Source organism: Macrosteles quadrilineatus, unplaced genomic scaffold (genome assembly GCF_028750875.1).
Source record: "Macrosteles quadrilineatus isolate MER2022 unplaced genomic scaffold, UCM_ALF_1.0 Scaffold_7__1_contigs__length_78375512, whole genome shotgun sequence".
NCBI classification, from domain to species: Eukaryota; Metazoa; Arthropoda; class Insecta; order Hemiptera; family Cicadellidae; genus Macrosteles; species Macrosteles quadrilineatus.
The window spans coordinates 34,443,775-34,464,114 of NW_026542600.1; the positions used below are offsets into that span (position 1 = coordinate 34,443,775).

Consider the following 20,340-nt stretch of genomic DNA (forward strand, 5'->3'; position numbering starts at 1 on the left):
TGTGATGGGCTTAGGAAAAAGTTTGTACACTTTTTCCTTACGCAAATTCTTATATCAACCATATAGATTTTGCCTTATAGCTTCGTAATTTACTAGACTGCCTCAATCATATTTATATTGAGTATTCTACACATTGTATATTACCATTAGAATAGCTCAAAGTTGATGTGATTGGCTTAGGAAAAAGATTATGCCCTTTTTTATGTTCGGAGTCTTATTTGATCACGTTTTGTTAAGCCATAGATAGCTACGTATAATGTACAGTACGGTCTCAAATATGCCTTTTATAATACGTCAATTAATTAGTTTTAACGTGTCTACACGTTTTATCAAGGTATAATTGACATTATATAAATGTAAAACCATCATTTCGCACCGTATTGTCATTGAATTGCTTTTCCGACATCCCTGCAAAACACGTTTGTGGCGTCCGCAGGCGTACCAACCCATATCTATTACAATCCGAAAAAGCTCCGATGAAAAGAGCCGCTAACTTCACGACGGTAATTTTTTTTGGTAGGGTGTCATACCTTATAATGGCATAGCAGATATTTAAAATTTGTTCCATATTTTATATTATAATCGTATAAATGTGGCATAGCTTATCATGGAAAATTTAAATTGTTTCATAACAATCGTAGAAATGTGGCATAGCGACTGACTATGAAATTCATACCATATTGTATGATGTTAAATCTGAAGAAAATCTGTTTAGAGTGTTGGCGAAACTGATAATTAATTTTTATTGTCAAAAGTGAGACAGTGAGAGAGAAACAGAGAAAGAAAAATGAAATGAGAAATGAAATAGGTATAAGTTAGTTAAAGATCTGTAACTGTTGTTGAGTAGTAAATATTTTGGTCACAGTATTCTTACTTTATAAATACGCGACTCTTTTTTACAATACATGATTGTGTGACCTTAATGTTGTGCTTATTGTGGATGTATGATTTCAAGTTACGTCGGAAGCACTCATAGTTTCATATGTTTGATAACAGAAAATGCTCAAGTCATGATATATCTTGTTCATAATTTGACCATGGATAGGAGTAATAAACATGAATGCTCGATCTCAAACATTTGACTTGGTAAGACTTCTTTGAAGAAAGCAATTTTAACAGTAGCTGTATTCTTTATAAATCAAATATATTAATAACATGGCCTAACTTATCCTGATTCCTCAACCTAGCTTAGCCTAGTCCTCAATGAATTATATTAAGTTTACTTATTTGACAAGGTTAATTTATTTCGTATTAATGCATGATATACTAACCTTGGCTTAGCTTGTAAATAATTAGGCTAATGAAAGAGTCAGTATGGTTAAGATATACTAAAACAACACAAAAGCGATATCTGTCAATAATAGGTATCTCCCAGTGAGTCCCTTTTGATTAAGACCCTTCCATTAAGTCACATCTTGTTAGTGAAAATACACCAAAACTCAACTTGTTTAGCGTTGGTCAACAGAAATTGAAGTTAGTTACCCCGATAAATATTTACGAAAAATAACAGCTGATAACTTCAGCACCAGTTGTGCTATCTAAAACCATTAAATACCACAACACAGAATTTCATGAGCTTTCGAATGAGATACAATAGCCTATCATATGGATAGTCATAGGGCCTACACCTATTTCAGTGAATAAAATATGTTTAACGACTGCATAACTTAGGTGTACAGTCGTAGGCCTACATAGTCGTAGTGACATAGTCACTCTGTCACTCACTTCTCGAACACGTAAAAATTAATTGATTTGTTTTTGTTGTTGTGAGATCATAGCCTATGTACAGAGTGTTTTCAAAAGAATACCGGGATTTTAAATGGTAATTGCTTGGATGCTATTCAAGGTAACTAAACATTGGTACATAAGGTACATAAAATTGAAGCTAAAGTAACTAAGTTTTGTTTCCCTTCTAGCAAGGGAGGAAACTTTGACCTTGGCATGCGTAAAACAGGTCCGGGGTGATAGACCGCTATTGTGACTAATACGCCTGACGCCAGTCGCCAAAGTACGACGTTTTTACGGCGCAACAGAAGGCACAGAATGTAATCTGTAGTTCGCAGAGTTTGTATCTATTGCTAAATTAAACTAAATTTAAATCTATTTGAAGATAAAGAAACTTGAAGCTGGTTTAATGAGTTTCGTGGCACCGAAGTGTTTTGAAAAGACATTTACCTGGCCAGCTAAAAACAAGCGATGATATAGCCTAGTCGAAGAAATCTGACAATTCTGCATGAGAAGCCCGAAAGAATCAATTGCCCGACGAAGTCTTCAGTGTGACAAACCTAAATTGGTCACTTTATGATGTTATCTATAAAAGATAGAGTTTTTGTGCCGAAAAAGATTCAGTTAAGACATCAGATAAACCCCCTGATCGCCCTAAGCGTGAGGGCTTTGCCAGTTTTACGCTCATATAAGATTGATGAAAATCTGAATTTTATTAATTCATTCCGAATTGTATGAAAGAGTGAGAAAAAAACTTTATTCTTTACCCTTCAGTTTGACGTTTAAATCGTTTAATTATCTTGAATAGTCCCCGAGCAACGACCATTTGGTATCCTGGCATTCTTTTAAAAACACCCTGTATTTATTAAAATAGACAAAAATATTTCATTAGGCCTACACTAGTAAATTTTCTATGGGAAATCTCATACTGTAGAGGGAATGTAACTTGGTCAGGGTCATCATCTGTATCGTCCCCAAATAAAGAAAAAAAGAGAATGATCAGGATCAGACTAATTTTTGTCAGAAGATGAGGGAGGAGGTTCTCGGGACGACGATTCAATTTCATTGACGAAACCGTCACCTAACTCACCATCAATACCGTCAGCTACTAACTAATCAAAAATTGTAATTCTCTGACTGGTGATTTATATCCGGAGGAAATTTATTCATATTAAAAACAAAAATACCTGTTAAACATATTAAAACTTGAGAAACACACTGATAATAACCTTGAAAGGCACTCCTGTGTTTACAATGTCACTTTTTTCAACACAGACTTACAAAACACGTAACTCAAAAGGGAAGCAAAGTGTGTTTCTGCATGTATTCTATGTTTCTATCCATGACAAATTGTCTGATCTAGGTTATTTTTTTGTATTTGGACATCCTGCTGGCCAGTAAATAAATATTATGTCTTAGCGTCTGTTATATCAGACCGTGGCGGCAAAAGGGGTTTGATTAGGCTATTTTTTTTTATATCGGTAGTTGTTTTCATCAATGATATTACTATAAACTTACTTGCACTACTAACACATCTAATACACTCTAAATGTTGCAGGCCTATCATATTTTTATTCGATGTTTCCTTAAAGTTCTGGCCTTATGTTTTTATTTATTGTTTTAAATGTTGGTTTTCAAATGGTATGGTTTAGTTTTTTTTTCAGTTTATTTTCATTAAATTATTTTCTACAGACAGTAGAGGGTCACCAAGTGGATGAAGCAGTTGCCAGCATATTTCACACAGTATTATTTCATCGTACACTTGGCAAATTCCGTTATAAAGAAGAAGGCAATTACTCTGTTGGCACTATAGGGTATTCAGATGTCGACTGTGATTTTATTGACTTCACATATGTAAGTATACAATCTGTAATGTGTTTATTATTATTTTCCAAGTATAGAGAGAAATAAATCAAGAATTATGTGCACTCCTTTACACTTTGGGATTACTGTGCCAGTATAATAAACAACCATTCTTTAGGGTAAAAATACAGTGACACCTGCACAGGTGGCTGGTTACTTAGCCGGTCGCTTACTCTCTTACTGCAATGTAGAATTAAAGCACGCGTTGTTACGGGCACGTACACAGTCGCACCTAGCGTGTAGCCGGCTCGGTTGCAGTAAGCTATGCTGCAAGCTGAAAGAATTGCCAAGTTGATTATTTGTTAGCTGTAAGCGGGGATGGTTCGAACGGGGCATGCACAATAGCACTTGACAACCAAGTTTTCTAGCCTTCTATAAAACTCTAGGCAAACGATCTGTTCATCTGCCATTTTGAACATTATTTTCTTTAAATAATTTTCATTTTGACCTAATGTGAATAAATTTTGTTGGATTGACTTTTAAATTCTAATTAGGCCTATCACAATATTTTTCTAAATTTGAAATCATCAACTGTAGACAGGTTGCCGTAGGAGCCAAAAATACTATATCGTCTGCGTACATCAACATACTGATTATTCTGCCTGCACAATGAAAACCTCCCCCAACAAAATCAGGCATGTCATTTATAACTAAACTGAATGCAATCAGAGAGCTAATACAACCTTGCCTCAAACCCACATTTGTGCTGAAAGGTACAGTAACCCCCTCGTTACACCAAACACTTGAAACTGTGCCAGTATACATATTTTTTACTACCTCAATCATTTTCGTCGACACAACTAGGCACGATAATTTAAAAATCAAAGCATTCCTATCTATTGTGTTGAAAGCCGACGAAAAACCCACAAAAAATGCAAACACTTTTCCCCTCTTCACATTAAGCTGAAAACTTAAAATAGAATAAAGATTAAAGATATTATCCACTGTTGAATAACCTTGTCTAAACCCTGCTTGGAATTCTGTTAAAAGTTTACGTTTTTCAACCCACTCATTCAATCTATGGTTCATTAAACTTACAAATATTTTACAAATGCAATCGATAAATGACAGACATCAAAGTGTGCGTTAATTGTCGACCCTTTTTTGCCAAGAAGATGCACCCTATTTATCCACAGATTGCCCTCTGCCCCCATAACCTCCCTACAGAACTTATCTAAGACTTCTCTAAACTCCTAAACCCTTTAAATATTAAATCATTGCAGCGAGAACGACTTTCTAAATCAACAAGTTTATTTACTACTGTCTTTTCTGGGGCTCTGAGAGCCTCGATTTCCTCTCTCAAACTTTTATTTTCCTCCGATAGGCTAATAACTTGATATGAGAGGTTAGTCACATCGTCTTTAGAAGCTAATTTAGAGACTAAATTAGAAAGTTTGCTATCTAATAGAGTACTAATATCATCCAGTAATTGTCTGCGGGTAAGGTTACCCAGGGTTTCATCACCACCAACCACGTCTGTGACAAGTGTCGTGTACAGTAGGTGGCGATGTGGATGATGGACGGTTTCGTTTGACCGCTGGTTTCACACTTCTCGACACCGGCGTGAAGAACTGATAAATTTTAGATTCATTCATTAGCACCCGTAGCACAAAACACACCACTAGAAGACAGTTTGACACACTCAAGTTCAGTATTCCAACTCCTCAGAAACACGTGCAGTACGAAATGCCTGTGCGAGCAGAACCGAGAGAGAGCAGACTGAGCAGCGACCGATTTTAAACTGACGACAGACGATAATTGAAATAATTTCCACTTGAATTTATGTGATCTAAATGAGCATGGATATAATACAAACTGGTTTAAGGTAAACATTAGGCACAAATAAGTCAATTAATAGTCTAAACACTGATAAATCCGGGAGCCGATATAACTAGTGATCCGGTTTAGGCCGCACCAGTGTTGCCAACAGTACAATGGTGACTATTTTCCATCGTGACAACCCGCTACCTACCATAAAGAAGAAGTTGAGAGGCTAGTTCTCAGCGATAACCACGTGTTTGAAGTGATGGCATGTTGTCAGGGTGGCACCTATATGGGAGCGTGCACGACAAGTCAGGAACTGATTAGATGACTTATTGTAAGCTATAACATTTCCCATATCAAGCTATTAATTTTCCCTTATCAAATGCATGTTATTTGGGTTTGAAACTAAAGGCCCCATTTAATTTAGGGTTAAACCAAAATAACATGCATTTGATATGGGAAAATTAGGTTTTTGGTTATTTACACAAAAACTAAAAGAGATACGAAGTAAGTGTAAATTACAAAGTTGTTAAGAATTAAAAAACCTATAAAATGATGTGCCACTTGACATATGTGGCTATTTGAAAATTTTGAAAAATGGGCATTTGCAAATTTTCAAAAATCTTTTTTAGCAAATTTCCCCTATAGGGATTAAGCTATTACCGTAGTACTCGTGGTAAGACCTGGACCCGGTACCAATTTACTTTTTCGTTTTGAGGTCCCTAGAGACCAAAAACACCATCCTAGAAGTTCAAATTCATAAATATATAAATATTATTATATAGGCTATATATATATTAATATATGTGTCCGTTTCCGTTAGCGCGATAACTCGAGCAAAAATCATCCGATTTTGATGAAATTTGGTACATACATGTAAACCTACGTTTATTCGAATGAGTTCGCGAACCAGCATGATCAGACTTAGTCCCCATAAATCCTTCTATAGTCTATGGAAACAGGGATTTATGGGTGGTTTTATGGGGCAAAAATTGGTTTTTCCCATTTTTGACCCTAAAAACTTAAAATTTAGTAATTTCTTTCCAAACCATTTTGTAGAGCTTTAAAAAAAAAATAATTTAGTATATTGAAGCGTTATTATGCGCCTAATGGTTACGTAGAAAATTCCAAAAAACTGTAAATTTAAAATTCCCATGTTATTTTTATGGAGAATAAGTAAACTGTTTTAGTTTGCTTGTTTATGATCATATTTTGATCAAATTTGGAAAATGCATTCATTTTATACTAACATACTATTAACATAAAAAAAAAAACGCCTTTTTACCCTCCCTGTTGCAGCAAACCTAAGTACATGTTAAACTAATGTTATTTAAATAGGGAATAAATGTGATATTTTTAAGGAGAAATTTTAGTGTAAATCCAATTAGGCAAATGGAAATTCGCTTAGTCTGCAGGTTTGCTGCGGCGGGGGTATTTTTAAATTTGATTATTTCAAAAAACCGTTACTTGTAGCATATCACAGTAAAGCTACCGAACAATTTAGTGAGTTCTGCTCAGCCACCAAATTTGGAGATAGGAATTTAACAAGAGGTCATAAGATCCGGAGTTAACCAATTCCTCGTTCCCGTCTTTACTAATGTCTAATTATGCACTGATAAATCTGCAGGTCTGCTGCTCCTCAGTTAGCCTTGATAGGAACTTGAAGCGTGAGATCTCCATCTTCTCAGAGGTGTTGCGAGGCACTGATGGTCCAGGCTCTGGTCAAATTTCACTCGAGTTCTTCCAGAAAAAGAAGAACATTTGGCCATTCACTCCAGAATGCATCCCCTGGGAAGTGTGGAACGTCCGTTTGGAGCTCATCAAACTCAACAATGAACATGGTGCGTCTATCTCTATTCATTGACAGTTAATAATTTATCCTACCACATAAGATGTTGAATGTTGTGTGTTGAATGTTTCTCTCAGTCTTATAAATACTATAACTATGCACATATAACTTTGTCTTAGACCCAGTAACTACTATACTAAAAATCAAACTGAGCAATTAAACTCATTATTTTATATTTTAATTTAATATAAACATTTCATAATACATTCTCTCATATATAAATTTGAATTTGATAGCCATACCATAATTGTTTTATACACACAAAAAATGCAACAGACAATATTTTATCTTTGATACCACTTAAAAATGTCAGCCTGTACATTGATATGTACTCATGATGTCATAGAAATACCATGAAAGAGGGATCTAGCTGGACAATCATTAATCTAAGCCAAATTGCTTCAAGTTCTCATAGAAATGTAGTAAAAGTATTTTTCATATGCCAATTTTAGTCATATTACCTCATTAATAATTAATGTACATACAATAAAATACTTGTAAGCCTACATTGTTTGTATTATTATTACACAGTAATTGCATTGAAGATGAGGTATTTAAGCACAATACCTAGTCAATTTGGATCATGTACAGTGGAATATAATTAATAAAAACTTTCTGAATTTTAAAACTTATTTAGCTTGAATTTTTATCTTGGTCCCTAGAACTAACTACCTGATATAACTGCATGATATGTCAAAATATCATGGCTGATTCAAATTTTGTCTTCCATTAATGAATGGTGACAGCCTAATACTGTGCACCATATAGCCCCACCATAACGTTGGCTGCTAGAGGTGTGCCTGGTAATTACAAGAATACAATGATTGCAAAGGAACGTCGCGACTGTGGAACGTGTTCCACAAGGCAGTTAAGTTGCAATGATACTGAAGTTTGCAACAACAAAACTCCGTAACATTGTCGCTGTTGCTTGTAGCATCAATTTCACACATGTATGGAAATAAACTTTCATTTTGTTGGAATCCTCAAGAAAGGCTTTCATAATGTCTCTTATGTCATCAATTAACATGTTTTGGCCAAGTAGACAATGTCCTTTGTTTACCTTATAAGAAGAAATCTCACAGAGTGATGTTGGAAAACGAAGAAGCCAGTGTGTTGGCCAACAGAGTCTTTTGTATCTGCTAGTCAACAATAATTTAGATTTAAAGGTGCGTTGTCCAAGACACATCTGAAGTGATCATGTCAGAGCGGGGATTGCCGGGCAATGATCGCTGATGGTCGATCGCTTTAAGGCCCATTGTCCAAGAACGCGTCAGTTCAACAGTGTGTTGCTGACTGTGTTAAAATGTAGTTTGCTCTTACTATGAGTGTTAAGAACAAAGTGTTGAAGATCCTGTTAATCGAAGAGATAGAAAACGAGGATATTCTGGACCTAGTTAGTAAACCTCTATTGTGTTCTCACAGTGTTTTCAAAAAGAGAAGTGAGGAAGGATATTTTAAAATACTTTTCAAAAAACAATTTAATGCAGACGAGAGGCTGTTTAATGATTTTTTTACTTTTAAAGGAAACAGTTTAAGTTCATTTGCGACTTGCTAGAAGAAGAAGATATTTCAAAACAGTATGCAATCACACTCCATGTGAAATAAAAAGAGCAGAAAAGTTACCTATTACATTAAGACACTGTATAGTATGGAGTATACGGGAGAACACAGAAACAACACTGCAATAGACGCTGGCCATCAGCGATCCCGTCTGCTCCCAGAGCAGTGCCCCGCGTCAGACGCTTGGCAGCAATCATGAGTAAAAAAATCTAAACTTTATGCTTGTGGCCTTTATAACCAACACAGGTAGATAAAGTACTTTGAACAGTGGCGTAACTAACGCCAATGCAACCAATGCAAATTCAGGGGGCGCAGGCCTTTGGGGGGCGCAAACAAATGATATTCTAGAAAATGTTTAGCAAAAAAAATATGTTGAAGCAAAACTCCCTGTAGCTTACCGAAAATAAATGAAAAAAATATTTGTGGTACTTTATTCCATTACAGCCACAACAAAATGTTCGTGACTCTTTTTTGTTTACTATTATCGTGATCTCATCGGTGCGACGGTGTATGTAGTGAAATTGTAACCAGGAAGTGTGGAAGTACAGAGAAATATCATTGTTAGTTTCGTTGGAGGTTATTGTAGGGGGGGGAGAATGAGTCTACGAATAGGGGCGCACGGGGAATACTTGCATCGAGGCGTAGTCAGACTAGTTACGCCACTGACTTTGAACAATAACAGTATGGATTATGTATGACATTGTACTACTAACCTTTTGTGGACACCCTGTCAACATCTTTCCACTTAAGTAATGTTATTTTATATGCAATTCTGTCATGCTGGCTATTTATCAATCAATCCTCTCAGTTACAATTTTTATTATTTTTAGTTCAGGTAAAAAAGTCGTAGAAATTCTGTTAGACTTGTTATGTGTAAATTTTTACAAGACCTTTTAAAGCAATATTTTTAACAGGACCTTTTTAAATTTTAAACCAATGAAGTCTTGTATTGTAATTGTCACAATTTCGAGCAGTGTTTTATAAAACTCGAACTCAGCTTATCAAGACTATAAAATGGTTGCCATTCATCAATTGACTATAGACTGCATTTGAGTGTTTGGAAATGTTTTAACAAACCTACTTGCTGACAGGCTAAATATAATAATACTAACTCAAGTCAAAGCAAATTTTAATTTTCTAAACATGAATATATATAAGGTATAAATATCAAATATCATTGAAATTGTTGAATCTTCCAGTTGATTACATCAGCTTGATGTTTCTGTTTCAGAACGCCAGCTTTGCAGGGAGAAGGTTGGAGAGCTGTTGGCTGAAAAGATTCTCTATATCGCAGAAATAATGAACAGGCATGACTACGTGCCGAAAATGCCAAGCCAACCAGACTTGGATCTCATCTTTGACACATCCTATCATGATTGTCAGCCCTACTTGTACAAGGTATTGATTTCAATGCTTTTAAAATATCTGATATACAGTAGAACCTCGCTAATTTGAATTTCAGAGGAAAGACGATATATTTTGAATTATAGGAAGTTTTAAATATAGAGAGATTGAATTGTAGAGGTCAGATAAATAAAATTTGAATTATGGAGGTCCCAGTTTTAAGTGTAGAGAGTTTGAGAGAACGGAGACTAATGAACACATCGTGGGAACATCAATAAGAGCGTCAGTTCATGTTTGAACAGGCGTATTTTTGTTCTAAATTCAAATTACAGAGGCTTACGGTAATGCAGTTCGAATTGTAGAGGTTAACTTCGAATTTTGAAGGTAACAATTCAAATTATGGCAACACAATTCGAATTGTAGAGGCTCAAGCATGTGCAAATTGGAATTGTAGTGGCTGCATTAAGAGTAAAAATCATTTTGAATTATCGGTATATTATTTTTCGAATTTTAGATTTTTTCTGAGGGGAACAGACAAACATTTCTAATTATAGAGGTTTTCGAATTATCGAGGTTTGAATTAGTGAGGTTCAACTGTAATAATTTTTAGAAAAAGTTACTAATCATCCTGTATATACAGGGTGATCAACTCAAGGAGGCCACCATTGGGATATCGGAAACTGTAAGAATTAGAGAAAACTTACAATGGGGGACATTCCTTTGTCTCTCTCCCTTCTTGAAGAGAGGCTTGAGCTCTGCATATTTTAAATTATTGGGAAAAGTGTTTATTTGAAAAAAAATGATTTACATTATAGATATGAAGGATCAGTTATGAAATTAGAGACGGTTTTCATCAGATCGATAGGAATACAGTCCCAGCCAGCAGATTTTTTACTTTTGAGGGATTTTATATTATTTCTATACTTCTTCTATACTTACAAAACTGAATTTAAATGGATTCGGTCGGTTTCGTTTAAATGAATGCCTTGTCATTTGTAGGGACCGAGAAACTGAGAACTTACACTGACAACAACTTCAGTAACAAGTGGAAATTTTAATTTTCTTCTGTTAGGCTACCGGTATAGGTCAGGTGTACAAAATTTATTTTAGTTGGTTTGGTATTCAACTGCTAATTTTTCTGTTTCAGATTGTGTACATGACATCGGGCCCATCTGTTACCTCTGTCGGCTCAACAATGAAAAAGCTAATTCGAGACTCACTCTCCCTCTGAATGAATAATTCTCTCAAGTTTTACTCCTTAGTAAGTTTTGTTAGAATGGTCCCCACTCACCTTCCCAAACTTGTACCAAGCCAATTTTGGGCAAGAATTATATTTTTGTCATGCTGCACAAAATATTTGGCTAACCGCTTTGTATGAACAAAATTTGTTAGCCTTAAGAGTCCTTGGAGGCTAGCGGCCATCTTGGATAGTTTCAAACAGCTGCTGAAGAATTATTTATCGTCCAAAAATATTTTTTCAAACACCAAAATGGTTGTAATTTAAATATCTGGTCTACTGTCAGATTATAAATGTGTTTTTTTTTTAGTTTCGAATTGTCCTCCAAAGGTGTCCATGGAAGCTAACAGCCATCTTGGATTTGCCAGAAATTAACATAAGAGCAATGTTAATTTTGTTAATTTCAAACGGCCACTGAAGAGTTGTATACCATCTCAAAATATTTTTTCAAACACCAGAATGATTTTAATATAAATATCTAGTAAACTGTGAGATTAGATATGTTCTTTGTGTTTTTTTTTTTTTTTTTTTATTGTTTATGAGTTAAACGCTCCAGGGATTCTTAAGAAAATTACCTTCAACTTGGCTAACATATTTCACTCGGTTGTTCTTAGGCGTTTACCAATTATTTAGTTACATATGTTACTCTTGCTTTTTTTGTAGGTTTGTTGTATTTATTTTCGAATATGAATCAAATAAAAACCAATCAAACAGGCTCAGGTTTGTTCAACCTTGATTGCAGCTGATCCTTTTTTATCTTATTATTTAAGAAGAATATTTTTAGCACTGCAATGCTTTTAGTTAAAATAGCCGTTTTTGCAGCAGTATGACAAAAAAAGAAAATCCACGCTGTTTTTGTACTAGTTATTTTAACCATTTTACTTGTAACACAAATAAATATAGTGTGCCATTTTTAATCAGTCCAGGCATATTAAAGACTATCCCTCCCTTATAGCATATTTACTTTTGTAAAATACAAATACTCTATTTTGCAATATTTTTGTCCTGTAGATTTTTGAAGTCCAATGTAAAATACATTATTCTTTGATCATTTTAATTATTTTATATTTGCCTTTGTTGTTTAATCAGTGGTTATAATTTTATTTTGCTCTTTCAGTGATCTTAATAGTAGTTATGACTATGTTTCAAGTATAGCAATGATATTTTTTATACTTTAATGACAACGTTTATGATGTAAGTCACTATCTTTTTTTGTATTGTGATAGCTATTCATGTTAAGAGTGTTATCTTTGTTTGTTTTATCTCTTAGAGTATTGTTTAAGATAAACTAACTCTCTAAAATTGTAATTTTTCTGATCTTTTTAAATATTTTAACACACAGATTGTAAGTATATGATGGATAGGACTCTTTTTGAGTAAGCTATTACTTAATTCTAATTACTTTTATTTTTTTAAAGATCTTACGTGTTAAATTATATGTATTAAACAATATTCTTAAAAAGTTATGTTAATCATCTGTTTCCTTATATATTTATTTTCCCACACTTTTTCCTCTTGAATTACAATATTTGTCTTGCTTATCTGGTTGCTGAAAAAACAAGTGAATAGTGAAAAAAAGCATCGTAATAAACACCAATGTTTAACCTGATGGTTTGGTTGCATTGATTGTATGCTGATAGATCGGAGTAAACATCCTTGTTATCAAATTATTTAGGAGAAAAAATGTGCATCCATGTCTCTGTTAGAATAAAACGTAAACTGCACTTTGTGGTCAAAAGTGAAAGAATTTGGAAAAAAGAACTCTGAGGATTACCATGGAGTACATTCCTATCTTAAATGTGAAAATGGATAGTCATATACAAATATTTTCAAAATTGATCAGGGTAGGAAGGTTATTAGAGATACCCTTCCTCTTCCGGCTTAGTGCTGAAAATCAGTATATTGATTCAGCCTGGCAATTATGCATTTACACAACCTCTAATAGTCTTGGAAAAGGGAGTGAAAGTAATGTAAAAAAACAATCCCGGGGTAGAGCCTGGATAAAAACGTCTAGCCTAATTAATAGTATTGGAACAACTGAAACGCAAGAATCATTCTTAAATCAGTCAGACAATATCATGCATAACATTATTCGACAATATCAACTGTTCAATTGTTTTGTTGTTGACTTAACATTGTTGTCTGATGGTCTTTAACTACTGGAAAGTCAAGAAATAGACTTGGACCACACTGATTTACTTCAGTTATCAGCAGGATCTATCTACTTATATATAATTCTGTTTAAAAATCTTTGTACAACTAAATCTAGAGTTATACTGGACTAATTTTACTAATTAATGAGTTGCTGGAAAGCTTAGTTCGTTTAGATTTGCAAATAATTATGAAAGTTTGTTTTTGTTATGATTTATAGTGAAAAATTAAAAAAAAACATGTTTTCCACCTTTTTAAGTATTTTCAATAAATGCTCAATATCAATTTGTATAAAATAAAATAGTATTCCCTTTCAGAGTATCACCTTTCACTTTGGTCAATTTCCTAAAAAGTAAAAAAAAAAGAAGTTATTTGCAAAAGAGCTAAGCAACCTCAGAATTTATAGTAGTGAGAAAATACTGAGTTAGTGATAATTTTTCTTAAACTTTGTACAACTAAATCTAGATTCTACTGGACTGATTTTGTTAACTAGTGGGTCATTGGAAAGCCAAACTCACGTAGATTTGCAAATAATTATTAAAGTATGATTTTATAAAATATTTGGGGTGAAAAAGTAAAATTAACATTAATACATTAAAAACTGTTTTTTCAAGTTTCAATTTGTAGCTAACTTTTGGCTGCCTATAAGTATTTCCAAGAAATACATAGTAGTAATTTGTAGGAAATGTTATTCTCTTTCAAAATATCACATCCACTTTGGTTGATTTTCCGACAATTTAAAAGTTATTGGCATAAGCTAAGAGGTTCCAAATTTATAGTTGTTAGCAAATACCTATTGAATTAGAGATATTTTTTTAAGCTTTGTACAAATAAATATAGACTTATACTGGACTTATTTTGTTGATCAATGGGTCGTTGGAAAGCCTAATCCGTGTAGATTTGCAAATAATTATGAAAGTTTGGTTTATTAAATATTTTAGGTGAAAAAAATACAAAAAAAAACAAGAATAGGCCTACCTTAAAAACGGTTTGTTTCCAAGTTTTTATTTGTACCCAACTTTAGGCTGCCCTTATTGAGTAATTTCAAAAATACATAATAGTAATTGTAGGAAACTTTATTCTCTTTCAGAATATCACCTTCCACTTTGGTTGATTTCCTCATTTAAAAGATATTTGCAAAAAAGGCTAAGCAACCTCCAAATTTATAGTAGTGAGAAAACACTGAATTAGAGATATTGTTGTATACCTTTACGGAAAGTAAATAAAGATACGTCTTATAACACTTAAAACATATATTTACGCTTATACTGTTACTCACAAGACGGTAAATATACAAAAGATGGTAAGTGGTGATCGATTTTGATTGGACACTCCAATAATCTTCAGACCCAATAGCAAACCAATAATCATCAGACCCGATAGCGAATTGAAGTGGAACAGTAATTTTGGAAAATAAGAAAAACAGAGTAAAACTGTCAACAGTATAGTTTTTACTTTTCTTACTATTTTGAAAGGTTATTACAATTTATAAAAAACTTGTTTACGCGTTTTAAACAAATCAGATAAAAATACAATTACAAAACAAAATTTAGACAATACTTGTGCACAATGATCTAAGTCCTAGATCATAATCTGCTCAAATGATCTAAGTCCAGATAACCATGTGCTTTTAAACCTTGAGGCAGTATTGAGTGACAGAGTCGTCTGCTGGCAAATTTGAATAATTTTGAAGTACAAAATTATTTTGTGCTTCACTGCCTCCTGGACTAGCACACTGTGCATTCTGTAGAACGCAGGGCATACTACAATGACATCAAAAGGCACATAGACAGTGGCGTAACAGATTTTTCCGGGCCGCCTTGAGAGCAAATATCATTTTAAGCCAAATATCACTGTGAAGGGCTCTTTATTGTATAGCTCTTATCTATACAAAACATCATGCTATCCATCAATAAATTGCACATTTGATCAGGTACATTGACTTTTTGAATTACATTTTATTAATTTATAACTAATGCGACTAAAGCTTCATTAGAACTTTAAAGTGTTTAATCAATTGAAAAATGAGCAAGGTACTGTCCGCCACCACAGTGTGACAACAGAATGAAATGGAGCAGACGACGACATGGATCTCAAACCATGCTTAAGATAGAAGTTCAGAAAAAACAGTTAATTATTTAAACTAATATGTGCTTAATTAATATTTTGTGTATACGGTTGTAGATTTTCAGATTACAACAATTAAAATAATACAAAAACTACTGTTGTACATATTTTTGAATAGACATGACCTTTGAAATCCAGTGATTAATAAAAAAATAGATTATCCGAAATAGCTTTGTCTGCTTTATTTAAGTTAATCTGGGTTTTACTGTATCTTGATTTTGGTGACATACCCTAAGAAGAAAAGGTTATATTAATTTTATGAACAACAAAACTGTAGATTTTAGGGATGTATTGAACAAGACTTACATCAGAAACAAAAAGAAAGAAGATTTTATATTAATCTTATCAGCACCATAGCATAAGGATATTGTTTAATAGAGGCTATTTTGTTATAATTCTGAACATAAAATAATACCTTTTACAGGATCTAGAGTGAACAACATTGAGTTGAGACATATTAACCATAGAGATGAATTGATTATAACTGGAGTCACTACTCTCTGGTTGAACATTAGAGAAAAGCATGCCATCAAGATGGCCGCTTGTTGCCATGTTTTGTTGGTCACACTGTCTCGGTTGGTTGGACTTGTCAAAAATAACCCCATCTGCTTGGTTCGAATTTGACAGCTATCCAACCAAACGATCATAGGCCAACATAACAACATGAAAAATTGAAAAAAATATCACCGCCGCAGCAAACCTGCCGACTAAGCGAATTTCCAGTTTTCTGAATTTATTTTCAATTAAAAGTATTTATATACATATATAAAAATTTGAACGAATGGTTTTTTTGGCCTCTGGGGACATTAAAATGAAAAAGTAAATCGGTCCCGGGCCTAGGTCTTACCATGCCACCTACGGTAATAGCTACTTCCCTATAGGGAAATTCGCTAATACTTCCCTATTTAATTCGCTAAAACCAGCAAAAACAGTGGTACGCTTTTTAAACACAGAGTGGTGACTCCAGTTATAATTATAGCTCAGTGATATTAACTTACGTAAATAATGTCATGTATTAAATTACCACACACAGTGAGCAAGAAAATTTATGATATGCACGATTTGTGAACATTGTTACATGCTTAATTTGATTTAATTTTGTATTTAAAATTTATCTTTTATAACATTTTTAATATGATTTTTTAACCCTTTCCAAAATAATGTACTTTATAACTGTGGTAAATAAGTTCTGTTTTGAATGGTTTAACTTTTTCAACTGTAAAAAAAATCCAAAAACAAAATGTTTATTGAGGATAAATAAATTAAGGCTAAAACATAACAACATATATTTAATTTAGTTCATTAAAAAACCTGAGTGGGTACAAAATGGTGGAAGGATAAAACATAGGTGTATTATTCCTGTCATATGCTGACATCACCCAGATTGCAAACACCATTTCACTATTAAGAAAAATTCTAAAAACAATAACAATCAAATAAAAACAAATAGGCCTACATACTTATATGACAGTTACAATCAGGTGATTTTCAGTTTGCAATCTGGGTGACGTCAGCCTATGACGGGAATATCAATATCACACCTATGTTTTATCCTTCCACCATGGTTTCTACCTGTCTAATATCTCATGTACCCATCTCTGTACAAAAGCAAAACCATGTAACACATTTTAATAAAAACACTCAAGTTTTCCTCAGTACCTCTAAACTGTATTGATATTTTTTATGTGTTCTGATGTGCATGAAAAAACATCTTTTTAGCATACCAATGTACCTATTAATTTTAAATCTGAACGTTTATAACTTTATGAGCATTCAACTACAACATTGTGAAAATGTGTAAACAAGTGAATTTCAAACAAGTAGAATGCAAATTATTTAGAATCATCAAAATGTGATGCTTGATATCAGAATATTGGTGTACAAGAATAAGATACAAATTGTATGATAGTTTACTCTACAAAATTAAAAGGACAGCATAGCAATGAGATGAAGGAGGTGATTCAGGGTTACTGCATGTTTTTCTGGTAAAATGTGTTTGTCCAATGACAAGTCAGTAATATTTTATGTTCACAACTGTACAGTAATTTTAATGTCAACAAATCTGTATAGACATTACCAGACATTCAATTTTATAACAAATTTAATCTTAAACTACTTATATAAATAAATTATATACATTTTCACCTTAAAAAAATATATATTCAATACAAATATACCTTAATATCTGGTTCTCATATGTATAAAGCCATTCTAACTAAACTTGTTTTTATGGAACTAATTATTTTGTAAAACTATTTAGGAGGTACTGGTATTAACATTTCTTGATTACTTAGAACAATATTTTTTTGCAGTAAGTATTTAACCGTGTACAATTTTCAACAATATGTCTTATTCTAATAATTCGAGCAAAATTAACCTTGTTAAATTCCATCCAACAGTAGGGTAAAAAACATGTCCCTATAAACTGCAGTAAAACATAAACACAATTACTATATAACAGAATGAAATCATACGATTAGGGGTGAGTACATTTGGTTTGGATTCGGATCAGATGGACAAAGTTAAATTTTGATTTGTAGCAGCACAGATTCAGATAGAATGTGTGGTTTATCATTTGCAATGCATACTCCCTATGCCAGTGTACTAGTATTGATCATAAACTGTATGCATTTTCTTTGGTAAATTATTATACTACGAGGGTTGTCGTAAATTAAGATTTCCATCAGGTTCCCGTGACAGCTAAGCAAGTTAGTTCAAATTTGAGACCACAGACGTGTTCTCAACTTCACCCAATACTCCTCTAGCCTGTTCCCAATGGGATTACTAGTCTTGTCATGGTATTCAATAACATTGCAAAAGAAAACTAACAATTCCGTCAGGTAAAAATTCACATTCTGTGACTGGATATTTGTGGTGTCAGCAGTCAACTGTAGACAAAGTCTCTCACCAGTTGCCGGATGTAAATCGAGTAAAGTCAGGCCTGCGGTTGCATATGATGTGCTATGGGCCCCAAGAGATACTTGGGCCCTCTTCTCTCTTCCTTGCAGGGTAATTTTTCCCTTCCTTGTGCCCCTGGGCCCGGAGCCCATTTACTAAAACGGCCCGAGTAAAGTGTCATAGAAAATGTGTGTAGTTGGTGGAAGGATAGGAGGTTGTTAACATTTGTAGGATGTTTTTCATTGTGTAGGCCAATTTATATGGTTTATTGGTCTCATTTGAGGCAGTGACCAATATTGTGACAATTTTGTGTGACTGAACGAGAAATTGCTGAACTGATAAGGGAAGTCTCTATAAGAATGTTAAGGATTGTAGTAAGGATGTCGTTGTATGGTAGTCTTAAACAATTAAACATTTTAGCAAAGTTTTTTTTTTAAATACAATCACTGTCTCAATGGAAATTGATAAACTTAAACACCTGCTGCCGAGCTGGTGTGTCGATATGTACGGCTTTCAAAGAACTCCTTATGCCACTTGTGCACATTTCCTACATCAAAGCTCTTTTCTACAACACATTTGTTAGTTGGCAACGGATTTAAACAGAGGTTGACTCCCTTCCTACAGAAAAACCTCATCACAGAGCGTGTTTCATACTTGGTGAGAGCATTGGCTCTTCCTCATTTTTTTTCAGCTACTACGATGATTGACAGGCCTAATCCTCGTATAGGGGGGTGAACTGGCTAGAATGGTAATGGATGAAGAAGTATTAATAACAAAACGGTTGTTTCAGATTTGAACTAACTCACTTGGCTGGGACGGGAGCTCAATGGAGGCCTTCAATTACAAACAGCCCTCAGATTTACTATTTCATAGAAAACAACTGTTTGAAAAAAAAATCTTTAAAACTTACCTTGGTTATTGGAAAGAGAAGATAATAATGTATGAGGACTTAATTTTTTATAAATCCTATGTTGGAATGATTTTTTGAAATAAAAACTTATGTTTACTGTTTACTGTTTAGTATGGCATACTCAGATTAAGACTAGAAAGAATTTTGTGAGTTTCATTTAGTATAAAAATAAATTTGGTGAATGGAAGATGTTTTCTTAAAACCCAAGGAGGTACTGTACAAAATATAGTGTATAAAGCTAATCCTACCAAAAGTTGAGGTAACAACAAATTATATTCAGTGTCAACTGACCAGTAAAACTGAATAATGATGGTTTATTCTTTCTTAATTTACCTAACATCTGCTAGGTAAGTTTATTTGAATCCAGGAACGTTCTTAGCAGTATTTTTGTACTAGGTACATACAATCTCAAAAAGTAAATTCTAGACCTGTTCAATATTGTAAACATAATATATCGAAAATATCTCTTAAGATATGTAATCACAAGGGTCTTTACTACTAAATAACTATTAACGTATACAGTAAAGCTTTGGATGATCACTGGTTACTGTTGGGCATCCCTTCTCTGGATTCATTTTCACCTGCAATAATTAAAACTATATTACAAATGATAAAAAAACACTTTTAAAATTATCTTACACAATGAATAAACTTATCATTTTAGTATGGCAAGTTTTGCTTGAGAGACAAAATTATATGCATGAACAGCCATATAAAGTATATTGGTCTAACCATCAGTGAAGAACCTTAAGTGGCAGAAACACATTGAAAATTCAATATCAAGACTCAAAGATACATGTTATGGTTCGGCGCCTGCAAAACCTAGTTGACAAAGACATACAGTACATGAAAGTATATTTTGTTTGTTTCCGTAGCATCATCAAATAGGTAGGCGTACTTACTCAACGTATA

The 20,340-nt window shown here is 33.5% G+C and overlaps 2 protein-coding genes across 3 annotated transcripts in view; one reads left to right on the forward strand and one right to left on the reverse strand.

The window, feature by feature from the left end:
* Positions 1-768: 768 nt before the first annotated feature.
* LOC128998744 (autophagy-related protein 101) lies at positions 769-12,785 on the forward strand. Its single transcript, XM_054425076.1, has 5 exons — positions 769-1,086; positions 3,418-3,579; positions 6,980-7,193; positions 9,993-10,159; positions 11,253-12,785. Exons 1-5 carry the CDS (start codon positions 1,057-1,059, stop codon positions 11,334-11,336), a joined length of 657 nt encoding a protein of 218 aa, XP_054281051.1. The 5' UTR covers positions 769-1,056; the 3' UTR covers positions 11,337-12,785.
* Positions 12,786-15,894: 3,109 nt separating this feature from the next.
* LOC128997856 (low-density lipoprotein receptor class A domain-containing protein 3-like) overlaps positions 15,895-20,340 on the reverse strand; it is a 48,140-nt gene continuing 43,694 nt past the window's right edge. For both annotated transcript variants that reach the window (XM_054423626.1, XM_054423625.1), the window contains exon 10: positions 15,895-20,009. In XM_054423626.1, the coding sequence (XP_054279601.1) occupies positions 19,966-20,009 (44 nt within the window). In that variant the 3' untranslated portion in view covers positions 15,895-19,965. The remainder of the gene's footprint in view (positions 20,010-20,340) is intronic.

Coding starts and splice junctions, on each gene's coding strand:
- LOC128998744 (XM_054425076.1), top strand. CDS start 1,057: ATGAATGCTCGATCTCAAACATTTGACTTG. Junction 7,194..9,992: donor CAAACTCAACAATGAACATG/GTGCGTCTATCT, acceptor TTTCTGTTTCAG/AACGCCAGCTTTGCAGGGAG. Junction 10,160..11,252: donor GTCAGCCCTACTTGTACAAG/GTATTGATTTCA, acceptor TTTCTGTTTCAG/ATTGTGTACATGACATCGGG.